Genomic DNA, 17,154 nt, shown 5'->3' on the forward strand with positions numbered 1-17,154 from the left:
GCAACAGATACATGATTTAAAATCACGCTCTTGATTACGTTCACCTCTTCCTTCATGTCGTTTATGGCAGATACGTACAAAAGGATATCTGTTCACTACAAAAATGCCCTAAAAACTGCCGCCCTTCTCTCCTCATCACAACACCACCGCCACGAGGGTTGACGAAATAGTACAAAAGATCGCGCAATGTGTGAGGATTAGAGCTTACCATCGTGTATTCATGAACCCCATACCAAGAACTCAAAGAGCTATATCAATGTTTTGTTCTGGCAAAGTGGGTTTTTCCCTCGCTAAAACAGACTCGTCGCCGCCGCCCCTTGGTGAGGATACACCAAAAAACAGGCTCTCAAAAATCAAAACGAGAACACGCAACAATGAGCACCCAACCTCCTCGGTAAATGAGTGGTTATAAGACCTGATATCTCCATTTTATGGACGAAATTCCTCACTCCTAAGCAATCGCCTTTGAAAGGGTGATAGAAAGTGTATTCGCAAGATCTGTCGTGGAAAGTGATCTAGAACGTTGAAATAAAGACATCTCCTGATGGCGATTATCAGCGAAATGGCCGTACTACCGGCCGGAATAAGTCTTTTTCGCGTGGGCTTGGTTGTTTTTGGTTACCAAGATTGCACCTCGGCCCGTTTCTTGGACTTCCGGACGGCGAAATTTCTGGGATCAATTCCAACGTGGTGATCTCCACAAATATACTGTCCATTACAACCTGGAAAAGCATACAAAACTACCCTGAATTTCCCACTCAGGGATCCTTATTAAAGGCCAAACTAACATTCCGAATGTTGATGTCAAGATACGTCACCTTCCACGAAAGTACTCGAGTACCTCTTTTTCTTTCTAAGGCTCTCGACCTCTTTTAACCAGCAAGGTACTGTCTGCGGGTATCCACAGTGGTCCTCTCTCACTACAAAGAAAATCCAGCTCCCCATCGATACACACCATCATCTTAAGACAAGGTCAGGAGGATGTTACCGATTGCATCTTCGTCTACAGACTACTAATACTACTGCGATATTGAAAGCCTGTGGTTAAAAAAAAAAACCCAAACGTTCAGACAGAAAGTTTTGACATTCATACATTGTTAATTTCCATTCTTTGAACCGCGGTGATAAAACAGTTTGGCCCATCAGCAAAGTAGACAAATCCAGGATATTTGGTACACTACAGACAGTGGGGGCCCTACCGTGAGGGTGAGTAGAACGAGTTGAACCAGCAGCTTGAAACTTAGTGATAGCGGTCGAGTTTGACTGCACAAAGCCAGAGCCAGAGCCAGTTAGAAGTTTGATTTCAGCGGGGTTTCTCTCCGCGCGCCAAGATCTACGAGAGAAAAGCTTTCTCAAAAGACTGACTGACTGACTGACTTACTGACTACCTTCTCCACAACATGCGACTATCCGCGAATCAGTACCGAATGCCCGGATCCGAAGGTATCGTCCACGGCCATATCCACAATTTCAACAATGTCACATACATCCACGGACACGTTCAAGGATCAGCTCCTTTGCAACCCGATAGCACCTCTTTCGAGCAGTTTGCACAACACACATGCCCCGTGGGAGCGGCAGACGCAGCAACGGGGGCACCAAATCTTCCTATTTCACCAACCGCATCTGCTCCTTTGCCATCAGAGCAGCAAGACAGCTGTCAGCTTTTCGAATTTACAAACTGCCACAACCTCAATATCTTCGGCGAGGATCCACAACAGTCAACGGGGCCTCAGTTTAAAAAGCGTAAAACTTTCGACTGCGATACTTGCGAGCCCAATATCATGGAACTGTGCTGCGATGAGGAACACGAGCCTGATGAAACGCAAGGCACGCGTCTCGAACTGCCGGACCAGACCCCTGCAATCGCATTTCCCGGTTCTCAAATTTACGCCGATAGCGTTGCTGCTGCTCCTAGTGCCAACAGCTCCTTAAACTTGGAGCTACCTGCCACAGCAAGTGAAAAGCTCCCGAGTTATATAGGTTGCAATATGACGTCTCTGCCGAGAAAATCCGAGGAAGACACATTTTATGAAAAGTTCTGTGAGCAGTGTGTGGACCTGGATCATGGCCAAGCCCAATGTTCTCAACCCCACGCCCACTCTCACTCCTCAGTACCAACAGTAGAGCCATCAAAAGATGTTCTTAATACCAACTCAACGTCACACCTTTATACAAAAGGGCATCACAGCAATGACGATGATCAAACACTAAATTTCCAGACTTCTCAACCACCACCATGTGGTCATGACCATTCAATGAATTCATCAACAGACATGATGGTAATGAACGACCTTGTCAAAATTTCCAACATGTACGATTTCCCGTTTGGAAGGCACTTTCATCCACATGAAAGTGCAAATGACGTTAACGTCAACCTTTTACAGACATCTCTCCCAATTTCGAAAAGTGGACTCCGAGAGGGTCCATCCGTCAAAACGCCGCATGATCATCATCACCACTCTTTAGAGTTGCATTCACATCCTTTTCACAATTTCTATCCGCCGTCAGAACCCAGTTTTAATGGCGGAGAGACTGCAGATTTCAAACTCCGAAAACCTTCTTTAACTTTCGAAAATCTACACAATGCTGTCTCACCGCCAAAAATCTGTTATCCAGAAGTCAGGAACAGCACTGTAAACTTCAACTGGATATACAAGAACGAACCGCAAAACATCGAATGTGGCTGGAACAACTGTCCCGAAGTTTATAACTCGTTATTGGAATTACAATCGCATGTTCTAAAAGATCACGTAGAGGACACGAACACGAATGATACCAAACTCCCAACACCAAGAAACTATCTCTGCGAATGGACCGATTGTGCTTTTGAGGGTGATGACTTGTGTACTTTGATAAATCATATCAATGGGGAGCATGGTGTGGCATTCGACATGAAGTTTTTAAATCGTGAAAAACTGTTGGAACAAAATGAGCATCAACACGCACTACACTGTGAGGAATGTCCAGACTTCACAAGTTCTCAGACACCGAGCCTACACGATGTGGCGGTAACTCCGAAGGAGGATAGTGTTAATTCAAATAATCATGAACATGACTACGATTATGGCCACGAACATGGTCACGTACATAGCCACGATCAGGGGCAGGAACATGTTCACGATTGCCAATGGAATGGCTGTGGTCTCAAGTTCAACTCCTGCGCAGAACTAAATAACCATATCGAGGCCGTTCACATACCTCGTGGCAGATCCTCCTACGTTTGTGAATGGGAGAACTGTGGGAAAACTATTACACAGCGGCAAAAGCTGTTAAGGCATCTAAGGGTGCACACTCGATACAAACCTTGCAAATGTCCGCATTGCAGCAAGACTTTCTCTACTCAAGACATTTTACAACAGCATATTCGTACACATTCGGGAGAAAAACCTTACAAGTGTTCTCACTGCGGTAAAGGATTTGCGACTTCCAGCTCGCTCCGGATTCATATCAGGACTCATACCGGTGAAAAGCCACTAGAATGCAAGGTGTGCGGTAAAAGGTTTAATGAGAGTTCAAACCTGAGTAAACACATGAGAACGCATGAAAGAAAGTACAAGTGCAACGGCTGCAAAAGAAGTTTCGATCTAGCCGAGCAATTGGAAGCGCATCAAAGTAGATGTTCACACTGTGCGACTTTCAAATTAGAGTCATAGATCAATCAAGCATATATAACGCATAATTCATCAGGCTACGTTCAAGAGCCATATTTATTCCATACATTCGCACCATATTTTAAAGTGGGCGCCTTAAGACAACCTCCTTATACAGGTACGAAACTTGGCCCCAATCATCAACACCTTCGTCTCTTTCTTCTACCATGGCCTCAAGATTAACCTTGTCCATCAAATCCCAAAGGGTTTGTCTCTCTGTGGCGTACTTGGCGCGAACAGGAATCTCAAGGTAAACTGTGCCGTCAGCAGCTAGGAATCTACTCATCATATTCACTATCCATCCAGGATGTTGTGGTGAATAGATGGGGTCGGCGATAACAAGAACATCGAATTTTTGGCATCCATGCCGGCGTTCAAAAAGAGAAGGATCAGTCCAGTCCAGGACATCTACTGTAACATTCAATTGAGCGTTTTCGTTACACTTGTTCAATTGTACGTTTTTCTTCAAGTTGGGCACGATTTCTGGCAAATCGGTCAGGTAAATCGTGGCTGTACTGAAGTCTCTCCCATCTTCACAAAGTTTCTGGCTCAAAGCTATTCCTACAAGTCCCGTTCCCGCTCCCAGCTCCAAAACTCTAAGATGTTTTTTGCTTCCCATCAAGATGTTATTTTTTTGGCAAAGTTTCTGCGCCAAAACCAGCGAGGCGCCCCAAGTTTTCAATCCTAGATTATCTGCCGTCAAAGCCGGCTCGTGTAGCTGTATAGAGTTTTGTAAACCTTCTATTTGGAAAACTCTAGTCATTGCCGGCTGCGCTGTTCGTCCACACTTTTCTGATATGCGCAGACTTGCTTCGCTCAAGATGCGTACTGCAAGCTCGTCCGATTGATCGGATCGACTGTATTTTGCAAGAACGCTAGTGTAATATGCTACAAGATCCTTTTCTGTAGCTGTGCCTACCAGCTCATGCAGTTTCTTGCATAGTTTGAGTTCAGAATCCAGGCCTGAGTTTCCCATAGACTTATACCAGTTCACAGTTTCTCGTAAATAGCTGGGAGGAATGTCTTTAGGATCGCATATCCCATCTGTGTATTCAGTGTTATCATCTTCACGATCTCGTTCTGCAAAATTTACACTGGCTGCCGGCCTGAGCAGCAGCAAGACAGTCAAAACGATTACAGGTTTCGCAATTTGAAGGATAGGGAGATCTATAACTTGCATGGGAGCATCTCCATCTTCACTTCGTTCAGTAGTTTGTTTCGTTGGATCTCTTTTCGAGTTTGGTATATCCTCCGCAGTTCTACATGCTTCTAAGAAATACGTCTTACCCGATATCTCGGGTTCCAAGGGCGGTTTGGCACCGCTGAAAAATTCTAACGGGTCAAACATTGATCAATTAGATATTTCTTGATGGAATCAGCTAGTTCTTGGGGAGCGGCCAAGTTTAACCATGCTCCTGTGGTTCTTTCGATGTCGACCGATGAGCATCTCATCTCATATCTTATTCCATTTTCCAAATAATTACGTAATTGGAACTTCGAGTACAAGCAAATTACGAGTACTTGAGTGACATATGATATTGCAGTATATATACGTTAATTAGCTTCGATGCCAGGATAAAGCTCGTTTCTGTCAAGGGCATAGATTCCACGAATTTGATCTCGGTTTGAGCAAGAATCAGACGCTAAGCGGAGTTTATATCTTACACAACTCGTAATTTTTGCTTGAGGCATAGTTCTTGCTTTTCAAAGGAAAAAAAAGCTTGAAAAACGGTCAAGTTTAGAGGTAAGTCAAGCCGTTTTTCTGATTACTGCACGGAATTTTCATTCCATGTGTCAAACCCCTGGTAGTCTAAAGGGGCTAACCTAAACTTGGAATTGCTGAGATGAGCTTGGTTCTTTACGGAGAAAATTTCAATGGCGACCCAAAAAGTGCGCAAAACGTGGTTTTGCGGGATCCGAACTCACGGTCTTTGGTAGTTATGAACCAGGCCTCAGGCGAAATTTCCTTGGTGAGACAAATAAGAGGTCCAAGAATTGACTCCAAAATCTCCCAAAATCGTCCACGTTTACTCTCCTCGTACCTCTGTCCGCAATGTGGGACCGAGGTAGGCACAGGTTTTGAATACGAGTCCTCACCCCAGAGCCCTGAATCCAAATCGGGCTCCTTTGTGCATAGAAACTACTTTAAACTTTTGGAGCAAAACAACCCTTACAGGTCCCAACAGTCTTGTATTCAAGGTTTATCTGCAATACCGTCCACTTTATTCACTCCCGGATATTATAGACGATTTTTCAGAGAGCTTTCACTTTTGGGAAGCGGAGCGCGTGGCTCCGTCTACAAAGTCGAACACGTCCTCATGGATAACCATCTGGGGGTGTACGCACTAAAAAAAATTCACATTGGAAACGACTTGTCGTGGCTTGAGCTGGGAATGAAAGAGGTGAAATTCTTGAGCTCCCTAACGCACAATTGTACCAACTTGATTACGTATAACCACGTTTGGCTTGAGATGGCTAGTGCTAGTGGCATTGTGAGGGCTTCTGATGGCCAAGATGCTCTGGATTCCGAGCAAATCCCATGTATTTTCATTTTGCAGAAGTTTTGTCCCGGAGGAAACTTGGAAGAAGTTATCGAGAAGAAAGTGTTTGGAAGATTCGCAGATCATGAATCTTCTGACGAAAGAAAACGACAGTTTAGACTCAAAAGGGCAGAACGCGAAGCAGGGACTTCAAAGCGACAAGGCCTCACCACATCGCAATTGCTGTCTATAATTTATGATATCGCATCAGGACTGAAAGAGTTGCATCAAATGAACATAATACATCGCGACCTGAAGCCGTCAAACTGCCTGCTTTCGGAAGCCTATGATCCCGATAAGCTTCTTTACGGTGAAAAGAGCTTCCCAAACGTCATGATAGGTGATTTTGGGGAAAGTCAAATTTGTGGTCAATTGCGTTCCGCGACAGGTGCCACAGGCACTTTGGAGTTCACTGCACCAGAGGTTATACTTGTGAACACAAAAGCTGGTAACATGAGCGCTTCGCTACCACAATTTACATTCCAGTCTGACATGTACTCACTTGGGATGGTCTGTTATTTCTTGACGTTTGGCGAGCTTCCTTTTATGAACGACCTTAGCCTCCCTCAGCTCAAAGACGATATAAAATCACTTCAAATCGATAAAAAGTTCTTGCTACGAAAACATATTGACCTCCAGCTGCTACCGATTGATCCGAAGATCTTTGATCTCATCGAAATTTTATTGTCAGCAAATGCTTTGGAAAGACCCACAGCGGCGATGGTAACGAATACTGTACGAGAATTGATGGGTGAAATTCGAAGAAGCTCCGATTCCCAACAATCAATTCTAAGTAGTGCTGATATTCAAGACCAGGATCAGTTATCAGACTCCGAAATGGACGAATCTGCTTTACATGAAAGCACGTCTATAAAGACTCCAGAGCCCTCGTCCCTCTCCAGATATCTTTGGGATCCCTACAGCCTTGCTATCAGCATATTTACGGTTTACCGCTATGGCCGCAGCTCATATCTCCCTTTCCTGTCGGTATTTTTGTTAGGCATGTCGTTCAGAGCTGAGTATCGCGTACGAAGCAGTGTTCTTGTAGCGATTTTATCGAGTGTAAATCTGGCGATTTTGTTGATAGGAACGCAACTAAAGTCAGCATCAGTAATTGAACTTGACTGATGTCAAATGGCGGTGCTTATGTGTAGAATCTCTCATCACCGGTTTTTACTAGCTACACCATCAATTAGGCGTAATACATAAATGTCATCCATCACCTCAACTTCAACAAACTTTTAAAAGTTTATCTACAGAATGGACGATGTCTGCCGAACTTCATCGCAAGCGTAGTAGCTCGGCACTCCCAGCGTTTCAGCGGCTTCCTAATAAGACCAAGGATAAGACTAGGGCTCGGTTTTATAGTATTTCATCTAAGATTGTCCCTCAAACTATCCAAGTTGGTGAAAATGGCGATAACGAAGATGAGGAGCTCTCAAGCCAGGATATACGCAACGCAGAAGTCTCAAACTCTTCACCAGTCATTCCAAGTTTGTCCAAGGTAGGCTTCCAATCCATTTACCAAAATCCCAGCAACAAGCTAAGTCAAAAGAATGTCAGCTCTGCGGGTGATCCCGAACGTAGGATTCGAACTGCAAGCTCAACGTCTTCCATTCGAAGCAATGGTATGAGGAGCTACCAATCGTACCAGAGCGAATCTAATGTTTCAACTATAAGTAAGAAGAAGAGTCAAAACTCGCTTTTGGGCAGAACCAGTACCCTGAAAAGGCCAACCACTAATAATACGATCGACCAACGAAGAGATGACAACACAAGCATTTCGAACATAGGATCTGGTAGCTCTTCCTCATCATTACGCATGCGTACTCCAAGTATCAGAAAGAATCCGTTTAGTATGGCTGCCAAAAAGCTTTTTAGCAGGACAGAAGGACGACTCGAAAAATCAAGGGAAGCTTCTAAATCTCCAACTTCAGGTGCTTCTTTGACCTTTGCTAAATTTCTCAACAGTAAATATGGGAAGCACGTTGGAAAAGCTACCGCCCACCACAAACATTCCGCTGGGAGTCTGATCGACACTGGAAAGGCTACGCAAATATTTGGCACAAATGGCGCTAACTCTGCTAAAGAGGTATCATTACAACTGGCAAATGAGCCAAGTATGGATCCAAGTGATGTTCAAATGCTATATGATTTGGTCAAGAATCTGCGGTCACTAGAAACCAATTATCGGAATTTTACAGACGAAGAGATGGACGCACTCATGAGTAATATATGGGGTGTTTTTTGCAGCGTTGTGATCACTTTATTCAGGAACAAGGAACTGTGGGAACTTCCAGCCAAGATCGAAGATTTGAACCATGTTTTTTCGTTTTATATCAAGCTCAAGGTATCGTCCCAAAGTCGACATAGCAGCTCTAAATTCCTCGGTGAAATTGGAGAATTCATGAGCACTTGTCTCTTTATCCTAGAAAATCAAATTGTGTTCAACTACAGTAATGAAAATACCATCAACACGGCATTGAAGAGGCTATGTCTGATCTGGGGAGTATTTTACCAGCAGGTTTATCACAACGTAATGGCAATATTTTTGCCAATCGAGCTTAGTTTTCGAACTGACACGAAATACTGGTCTGAAGCCCACGTCGATTTTAATGGTGCCAATTTCAACGGGGCACGCACAGGATCTCTTTCGCTTGACATTTTGTTGTTGACCAGTTTTCGTGACGCCATCGTATCGCCCTACTATGAAAGTTTTATCAACAGCAATGAGGGTGCAAGTGAAAGCTTTCATTTGTACATCATGAATGAGGAAGAGGAAAAAGGTGTAACGCAACGGGATAAATTGACGCTATTACAATGCTTTGGTATCTTGTCGTCTATACGGAGCACTGGCATCAAACAAAAAGTCATTGAAGAATTGCTGATTGGTATAAGAAAGAGTATTTGAAGGGCGAACTGTTTTTTCTTATTCATTCTTTCAGGCACCAAGGCCTTCCATTATCAATTTGATGTGAGCATAATTTCGGTTCCAGTGTGATGCCAATAAATGCTGCCAGTAGCACGCCGAATGAATCTGACATAGATACCGCTCCCAACGAGAATTCTCGCTCTCTGATGTCCACTTCATCAATAACATTTTTGAAGGTGTGGACGTAAGACGCACCTCCAAGAAGACCTTCGAAAAAGATCAGTAACATCACCGGATAAACAGAGTGGACCACATAGAACCAAGCCTGGCAAATCACCAATGCCAGATTGATGGCTTGCAAAACTGAAAAAAAATAGAGTTTTTTGATCCGGAAGAGCGATCCACTTGATCTTGATATAAAAACCCCAAGCTGGTATAACGTTCCATACGTGACATAGATATCACGGTATTTGTGAAAAAAAAACGGATGGCTGTGATTCCCGTCCAGCGGAAAGAGCAGTGTTGGTGATACACCTTGGTTAATGAGGTATTCAAAGAGGTACACGGTGGTCAATGGCAACATGTAAGGCACCACAAGGCTTTTGATGCGCACGAGTGTACTGTTCACATGGCTTTGAAGAGCGGCCCACTTTCTGAATTCACCAGGCGGATATGTTTCGGAGTCGTCAGATGGCGATTCCGGTTGGTTCAAATTGTTGCTGTCCTCAATGGCATTGTAAACATGCTGCGAATCGAGGCGAAAATAGAGCAGGAAAGCAAATGGTAGCACGCTGAACAACAGGAGCGATAATCGAATGGGGACTTTTAGAATCGACGTTAGCAGCATGTACATCCCGCTCCCAAACAGACCAGCACCGCCTGTTCCTGAACTCCAGCCACTGAGACCCGGTTGTTGGTAGTAATGAGTCAATTGCAAAAATGTTACTTCTCCCAGTCCTGACGACAGGGATGCCAAAATTATGCCAAAGATGCATACACCAAGCTTGCGACCTGCGACCAAAGCCATTCCCACGCAGCTGAGGCCAATAAGCATGCCGATTCGGTAGCTGTGCGGTACTTTGTGAATAAAGAAAGGAGCGCTGAGCTTGAATACAAACGCTGGCAATATATCAAGCAGAAGAACGAGTGCTTTTGGCAGGCCTGGTCCTACGATATCGGCCGCCGCTGACAAGATAACAACATACAAAACATTATTGACAAGCCCGAAAATCCAGAAGAATCGGGAAATGACTGAATCAGATGCCATCTAATGCTTTTGTTGCTAGATTCTGAGCTGAATTGAGATCAGCTTCTTTAAGTTTAGATGCTGTTCTTTGATATATTAATCAATAAGATCTAGATGTAGACCGTTTGAGTACTTGGACTTTAGGCGTAAGTACTCACGACGTTTATCATCAATGTTTTAGTCTCTATAAAGCTTGTACGTGTATTTGGTATGCGGTTATCAACTTGGTCCTTGTTTGAACATCGAGTTAAATGTAGTTCTTCAGTAGTTTCAGTCTTTCAACAGCATTTTGTAGATATTCGTCACTTTTGCAAACGGCGAATCTCAACAAGTTCTCGGCGACCTTTTCATGCTCTGGAATGTAGAATTCAGTGGGTGGAATTGCAACAACACCGAGTTCATTGATTAGCCAGTAGGATATTCTAAAATCTTTGGCCTTGGATTGAAGTTCTTCTGGAAATGGGTAATCGTGTGGGATTTTGACCTTTGAGAAGTCGGCAACCACGAAATAAGTACCTTCAGGCTTGGTGTATGGTAGTCCCAAGTCGTCGAAAACTTTGGTGAAGATGTTGAATTTACGAATATATTCCTGACGCATGTCCTCGAAATACCCATTTTCAACAGCGATTTCAAGAGCGTTGGCACAGGCCTCTTGCAAAGGAGATGGCGTGGAAAAACAGATTCGAGTGTGGGCCATAGATGCGTATTTCAAGAGGTCTGGGTTCAGAGATACGATCCAGCCGACTCTCCATCCGGTAGCGGCAAAAGTTTTGCCTGCCGAACCCACAGTCAATGTGAGTTGCCCAATTTCCGGTGTTAACGTGGCAATACGAGTAAATTCCGGTGTGAAATACAAATTTTCGTAAACCTCATCGGAAATTATGATGATGTTGTTGTCCACGCAGATCTGGCCTATTTCTAGCAGTTCTTCGCGCGTGAAAACTTTACCAACTGGATTGTGGGGCGAATTGATGATCAAAGCTTTGGTTTTGGACGTCACAGCGCGGCGTAGCTCGTCATAATCCACACGCCATTCTGTACCCTGAGTGGGACGCTCAGAAATCTCCTTTGGTGGGTGCAGGGGCACGTAAGTGACTTTCCCGCCTGGAATTTGAATGTTGGAGATGTACTGATCGAAAAAGGGCTCAAACACGATAACTTCGTCACCTGGGTTTAGCAGACCAACCAAACAAGATAAAATACCTTCGTTAGCACCGGTGGTGACCTGCACGTTTTCGGGAGCCAGCTGTTTACCGTACAAAGGTGAGTAGAGCTTCAAAAGCGATTTTATAAGTGAGGGACGGCCTTTAGTAGGTGCGTATTGGTTTACTAAAGGAGACGTAAGAGCCTTTTGAGCCTCTTGGATCGCGAATTCTGGTGGTGAATAAGAAAAAAAGCCTTGTCCCAAGTTGATCAATTCGCGATTTTGGTTTTGAGCATTTTGAGATGCAACGGCTGCTGCTTCGTTGGTCAAAGACCATACATCTTTGCTGATGTTTTGGAACAATGCCCGGTTGGGTACGATTTTACCGGTGTTAGCGATAGTACTCATGGCTAGTTTTCTGAGCATACAAGAAGCCGAGAAAGGTGGGGCGAAAAGATTGGAACAATGGAATCGTACAACGCTGTTGAACGGTGGATGGAACTTGGTCAAGAACCGGGCCCTTTTTATAGATGTTGAATGGGTTTAGTCTTTGGCTATAGGGTAGATCTTATCATATAAGGCGGGAGCCACAGCAGACGACGCGAAAATAGCAAGGTGATGAGAGAGTTTAGCTGTAGAGGGACGGGTAGACGTGTTCAAAGGTCGTTGCATTTGGATTTAGGAGGTCTAAAGGCTCATGAGAAGATGTGTTTTGAATGCCAATGGTGTAGGGAAGAACGTTTTTACGTTTGATGAAGAGTTCTGCAAATGGCACGTGACCAGGCTTCAAATTTGATTCAAAAGCTTTCAAATTTCGTTCAATTGAAGACTTAAGCCAATGAGCCGTTTCAAGTATAGTCTTAAGAGCTGTGGTGGTGTCGGTGCTCTCGTGTACACGATTTCAGAAGAAACCGATCGTTTCTGCCCTCCACGTGCACGTGACCCAATTTCTATAACATTCATTCACCTCAAGGTTCACCTGGAGGATTTTCTGCCTCGGGTCAAGAAAGTCACGTTCCTCAAAAATTTCATAACGCTACCCGGCCGACTTGGTTTTTCCATCACTTTAATTGAAGGTATTTACCTGGATTATCATCTTAACTGACCATCTCCTCCAGTCCATCAGTAGGATCAACTGCCAAACAATAAACCAACCTGGTTCTGACCGGCCGTCTCCTTACCCACAATTGAATGTCGGTTTTGGATCGCGACATCTCGCACGGGGAATACCCCAGTGTGAAATGGAATACGTCTTTAGATATTCCGCTGAAAGATTCTGAAGAAGTTGTGAGCATTGACCTGGTGAACGATTTGCCAGAAGATCCAAGCGATTTGAAAACGTTGTTAGTGGAAGAAAACTCGGACAAGGAGCACTGGCTGACGATTGCAATCGCTTATAGTCAATGTGGGATGCTGAAAGAGAGCATAAGTCTGGTGCAAATGGCGCTGGAAGTGTTCCAAGGCCCACAATCGGCTGCGTTGCATACGTGTCTAACTTGGGCGTTTTTGAAGCAAGCAAAAGACCAATCAACGCATCAAAATGCTTGGGATAGCAGCTTGTTGCAAGCCGAACACCATCTAAAGGAGGCCATTGGATATGACCCATCCGGTGTTGGGAACATGTTGGCCACCATCGACTTGTATTACCAAAGAAGACAATACGATAAGGCCTTGGAAACTTCAGAACTTTTTTTACGTGGTATCCACGCTGAAGATCAGCGTCTGGGACGTACCTCAAGACCCAACGTCTTGTTTCTGCTCGTTAGGGCCAAACTTTTCTACCAAAAGAAAAACTATCCTGTTAGCTTGAGATTATTCCAAGAACTGCTAGTTTTGAACCCAGTTTTAAAGCCAGATTCAAGAATCGGGATTGGAATGTGTTTCTGGCAGCTCAAGGACTACGACATGGCCATTCGCGCTTGGAAACGTAGTTTGGAGCTCACACCTGAAAATCCCAACGTCAAAATCTTGCTATTACTCGGAGAATTTCACAAGACACTTACGCACTCTGAGGATGACGAATCTTTCAAGCGAGAATTTACAGCCGCACTCACCCAACTTGGTCAGCTTATCTCGACAAACAAGCATAACCCGGTCCTTCTTGTGCTTTATCAAACGTACTGTTATTTGAAATCCGATTTTCAAAAGGTCATAGACATTCACGAACAGCAAATCGCTCCTTTTGCGTCCGGCTACTCTAACACCGTTGTATCAGAGTCAGCCTTTTGGTGTGGTCGAGGTTACTACGCCTTACAAGAGCCCAGGAAAGCTTTTGCAGCGTTTCAAGAAAGTCTCAAAGTCCATGAGGACAATTTGCTTGCGCGTTTGGGGCTTGGTCAGACTCAGATCAAGAATAATTTAATAGAAGAAAGTATTCTGACCTTCGAAAATCTTTACGGAAGTCATGAGAACATTCAGGAACTGAACTATATTCTGGGTCTTCTCTATGGGGCCAAATGTTTGGACGCGAAGAGTTGGAACTCAATGGCACCCAACGAAAGAAATAAACTGTTACAGAAATCGATCGATTACCTCGAGAAATATATCAAGCTCACGAAGGCAAAAGGAAACCAGGTTGTTATTGTCAAGGCATATCTGTTCTTGTCTGAGCTATATCAGATACAAAACTTACACAAGCAAGCCCTGGAAATCCTGTCTCGTGCGATCGATCAGCTGCAAACTAGCGGCGATAGTATGGTTCCACTTGAGATCTACAACAATCTCGGCTGCTTTCATTTCATCAGCGGCGATCATGCTAAGGCGCAAAAATATTTCGATCAAGCTTCAACTTTAACCCACAGCTCTGTCGAACAAAGTCCAGCATCTATAACCATTGATTTCAACGGCTCCAGGGTTATAGAATACGAGAGCATTGATAAAGCTCTCTACGGGTATGAAAGTCTTCTGGCATCACACCCCGGGTATGTGCATGCCAAGATAAGGTATTTGTACCTTGCGGTAATGAAAGCCGAAAGTGATGAATTGGACAAGCAAGTCGACGAACTTTTGGAAAGGCATAACTCTGATTTAGATGTGCGGTCGTTCTACAGCTGGTTCTTAAAAAATGGATCGAATGAGAAGAAAACTGAGAATGCCGACAAACTGGAAACCAACCATAACCGCGATACTCTCACAAAGTATGACTCCCATGATTCCTACGCTCTAATTTCTCTGGCGAACCTGTATATAACCATTGCAAGAGAATCCAAGAAATCATCGGCACCCAAAGAGCAAGACAAATCGAGGCAATCTTTTATAAAGGCTATCCAGCTACTGCAGAAAGTTTTACAAGTGGACGCTTTTAATATTTTTGCAGCTCAAGGCCTGGCGATAATCTATGCCGAAAATAAAAGGTTTGGGCCTTGTCTGGAAATCCTGAGGAAGGTTAGAGACTCTCTAAACAATGAATCTGTCCACATCAACATGGGTCACTGTTTGCTGGAAATGCAAGAGCACGCAAAAGCTATCGAAAATTACGAAGTTGCGTTGAAGCAGTTTGCAAACGAAGGCTCAAAACCTCTACTATTGAATTTGCTGGGTCGCGCTTGGTACTCCCGTGGGGTGAAAGAGCGGTCTTTCGAATGCTACGAGAAGTCTTTAGAGTACGCTCAGAATGCATTGGCGGCTGAACAAGAAAAGGAGAATTCAATCATGATACAAAGCGTAAAGTTTAACGTCGCGTTGTTACACTTTCAAATAGCTGAAACTCTCCGGAGAGCACCTGCCAATGCAAGAACTTTGTCTCAACTGGAATACGCTGCAAATGGCTTGAATACTGCTTCTATTTTGCTAAAAGAACTGATAGACCAAGGAACCAATATCATGCCAATTGACGAGTTGGATCAGCGTTTGCAGTTGAGCAATACCACCATGAAGACTGCTCTGGAAAGATGTATCACACAACAAAAAGAATACGAAGCGGAGGCCACTGAGAAACTGGAGAATGCGAGAAGGGCTTTCGAAGAAGGTGAAGAGAAAGAGCGCGAGCAACGTAGGATTGTTGAAGATCAAGAACGCAAGCGTATTGCTAAACAGACCGAAGAATACAACAAACTTCAAGAAGAAGCGCGAAAACTAATGGAAGAGCGCACAGAAATGGACATTGTTGAAAACGCTAGGGATTCGAATCCACCGCTGAGCGGGGACGAAGAATTTCAACAAAACGGGGAGGAAAAGAAAAAGAAGAGAGCCAAACGTAGCAAGAAAGGAGAAAACGAAAAAGCTGCTCCAAAAAAGAAGAGAAAGACGAAAAGAGCCGTTGTGGAAGATGATGAAGATAACGAGAATGAGGATGAAGAACCAGCAAAATCTGAAAGCGCAAAGCCTGGCAAAAAGGGTAAGTCACCATATCTATCGAAGGAATTCATCGACGACAGTGATGAAGAGAATGGGGAGCTAATAGCAGAAGATAAGTCTGCCCAGTCCACGCCCCAGAACAGTGATGCGGAGGATAAAAATGACGATCAAGATGGTCTTTTCTGATCCACTTTCTTAGTTATGTAAAAATGAGCTAGTCACCAAGCTTTTTTTCAGGATTTGGATTTGAATTGTGTAGTATTTGAAGTAATGCATTGCAGAAGATTGAACACTTCTTAAGGGACAAAAGTTCTATTTTTGCACCATCCATTGTTTGGTCTCCTTACAGCTTTCATGGCTATTCCTATAGATAACTTTCTCGAATTCGTCTAACGTCAACATAAATGTACCTGGGTCGCGTCCCTGCGCGAGGTTTTCCAAATCGATACTGGACGCATGGTTACGAATTTCCTGACTTCTTTCGAGCAGCATGTAGTTCAAAACCTCTACCAACTCGCGGTCGTTAAAAAGAGTAGCCCATTTCACGGCCAATGCGTAAAAATGCGAATTTATGGACCTTACGTCTAAAGTTGCAGGTCCTGATTTAATGGCGTTGATAACTCTTGGTGCCAGCAGCTCAGGAGTTATCAGCTCTATAAACGACAATGCTTCATCTTCTCCCACACTTGAAGGATCTGCGTCCCCTCCTACAATTGCCAGGACCCTGCCCAACCACAACGGAAGCTCGACTTTAGCATTTTTCTTGATATCATGACCAATGTTGCCTTCAAGGTATCCAAGACCAGGGATATTGTAGTTAAAACGGCATGGAATCTTGGTAGCGTCGGCTAAGATGTCGTCAATATCGTAGTAGCTCATCTTAGCATGGCCTTGGTACACCTTGTAACCGTTGATGATTTTTTTAAACTTGGTGATGAGCTAAAGTTTAACATTATATATTGTACACATTGTATCCAAAGGCTTCATACAATCAAGAAAGAACAACGCTTAAAAACCATAGACTATAAGCTTAAAGACCATAGTTTTCGAATGCTAGACTATATAAATGGATGGATATGAGTCTAAATTCAAATTTTTGAGGTTCGTCCTGAAATGTTGTGTTTTGGGACGGTTGGCCTCTTAACTGTGAGGAAGCACTCGAAGAAACACTTTGCGATAATGTGGGAATAGCTAATTTAGAGGTGATGATCTCTGTATTCGAGTTGTCCTTTCCAGATCTTGTAAAGAACCTTTTAAAACTATGAAAGTGGTGGTGTTCTCAACCAGTATTGGAAAAAGAGATGGAAAAAATGGATACAAACTCGCAATAGCTTTTCAGAAAGTTTATCGAGCTACACCAATATTCTCGGAGGGACCTCTTATGATACTATAAGTCCAAGAAC

The 17,154-nt window shown here is 43.8% G+C and overlaps 8 protein-coding genes across 8 annotated transcripts; 4 read left to right on the forward strand and 4 right to left on the reverse strand.

The window, feature by feature from the left end:
* Positions 1 to 1,427: 1,427 nt before the first annotated feature.
* On the forward strand, positions 1,428 to 3,656 carry ZAP1 (LALA0S02e05446g1_1; the record flags this gene model as incomplete). The annotated part of the gene is made up of 1 exon (XM_022773788.1): positions 1,428 to 3,656. One exon carries the CDS (start codon positions 1,428 to 1,430, stop codon positions 3,654 to 3,656), a length of 2,229 nt encoding a protein of 742 aa, XP_022627279.1.
* Positions 3,657 to 3,735: 79 nt separating this feature from the next.
* EFM2 (LALA0S02e05468g1_1) lies at positions 3,736 to 5,001 on the reverse strand (the record flags this gene model as incomplete). The annotated part of the gene is made up of 1 exon (XM_022773789.1): positions 3,736 to 5,001. One exon carries the CDS (start codon positions 4,999 to 5,001, stop codon positions 3,736 to 3,738), a length of 1,266 nt encoding a protein of 421 aa, XP_022627280.1.
* Positions 5,002 to 5,497: 496 nt separating this feature from the next.
* IKS1 (LALA0S02e05490g1_1) lies at positions 5,498 to 7,321 on the forward strand (the record flags this gene model as incomplete). Its single annotated transcript, XM_022773790.1, has 1 exon — positions 5,498 to 7,321. The coding sequence occupies one exon, from the start codon at positions 5,498 to 5,500 to the stop codon at positions 7,319 to 7,321; it is 1,824 nt and encodes a 607-aa protein (XP_022627281.1).
* Positions 7,322 to 7,460: 139 nt separating this feature from the next.
* On the forward strand, positions 7,461 to 9,104 carry LALA0_S02e05512g (LALA0S02e05512g1_1; the record flags this gene model as incomplete). The annotated part of the gene is made up of 1 exon (XM_022773791.1): positions 7,461 to 9,104. The coding sequence occupies one exon, from the start codon at positions 7,461 to 7,463 to the stop codon at positions 9,102 to 9,104; it is 1,644 nt and encodes a 547-aa protein (XP_022627282.1).
* A 22-nt stretch (positions 9,105 to 9,126) lies between these two features.
* On the reverse strand, positions 9,127 to 10,332 carry YHC3 (LALA0S02e05534g1_1; the record flags this gene model as incomplete). Its single annotated transcript, XM_022773792.1, has 1 exon — positions 9,127 to 10,332. The coding sequence occupies one exon, from the start codon at positions 10,330 to 10,332 to the stop codon at positions 9,127 to 9,129; it is 1,206 nt and encodes a 401-aa protein (XP_022627283.1).
* Positions 10,333 to 10,558: 226 nt separating this feature from the next.
* On the reverse strand, positions 10,559 to 11,881 carry BNA3 (LALA0S02e05556g1_1; the record flags this gene model as incomplete). Its single annotated transcript, XM_022773793.1, has 1 exon — positions 10,559 to 11,881. The coding sequence occupies one exon, from the start codon at positions 11,879 to 11,881 to the stop codon at positions 10,559 to 10,561; it is 1,323 nt and encodes a 440-aa protein (XP_022627284.1).
* Positions 11,882 to 12,646: 765 nt separating this feature from the next.
* CTR9 (LALA0S02e05578g1_1) lies at positions 12,647 to 15,937 on the forward strand (the record flags this gene model as incomplete). The annotated part of the gene is made up of 1 exon (XM_022773794.1): positions 12,647 to 15,937. One exon carries the CDS (start codon positions 12,647 to 12,649, stop codon positions 15,935 to 15,937), a length of 3,291 nt encoding a protein of 1,096 aa, XP_022627285.1.
* A 126-nt stretch (positions 15,938 to 16,063) lies between these two features.
* Positions 16,064 to 16,630, reverse strand: PSF3 (LALA0S02e05600g1_1; the record flags this gene model as incomplete). The annotated part of the gene is made up of 1 exon (XM_022773795.1): positions 16,064 to 16,630. The coding sequence occupies one exon, from the start codon at positions 16,628 to 16,630 to the stop codon at positions 16,064 to 16,066; it is 567 nt and encodes a 188-aa protein (XP_022627286.1).
* Between the last annotated feature and the right edge of the window lie 524 nt (positions 16,631 to 17,154).

The sequence above is a fragment of the Lachancea lanzarotensis genome, scaffold LALA0S02, assembly GCF_000938715.1.
Source record: "Lachancea lanzarotensis genome assembly LALA0, scaffold LALA0S02, whole genome shotgun sequence".
NCBI classification, from domain to species: domain Eukaryota; kingdom Fungi; phylum Ascomycota; class Saccharomycetes; order Saccharomycetales; family Saccharomycetaceae; genus Lachancea; species Lachancea lanzarotensis.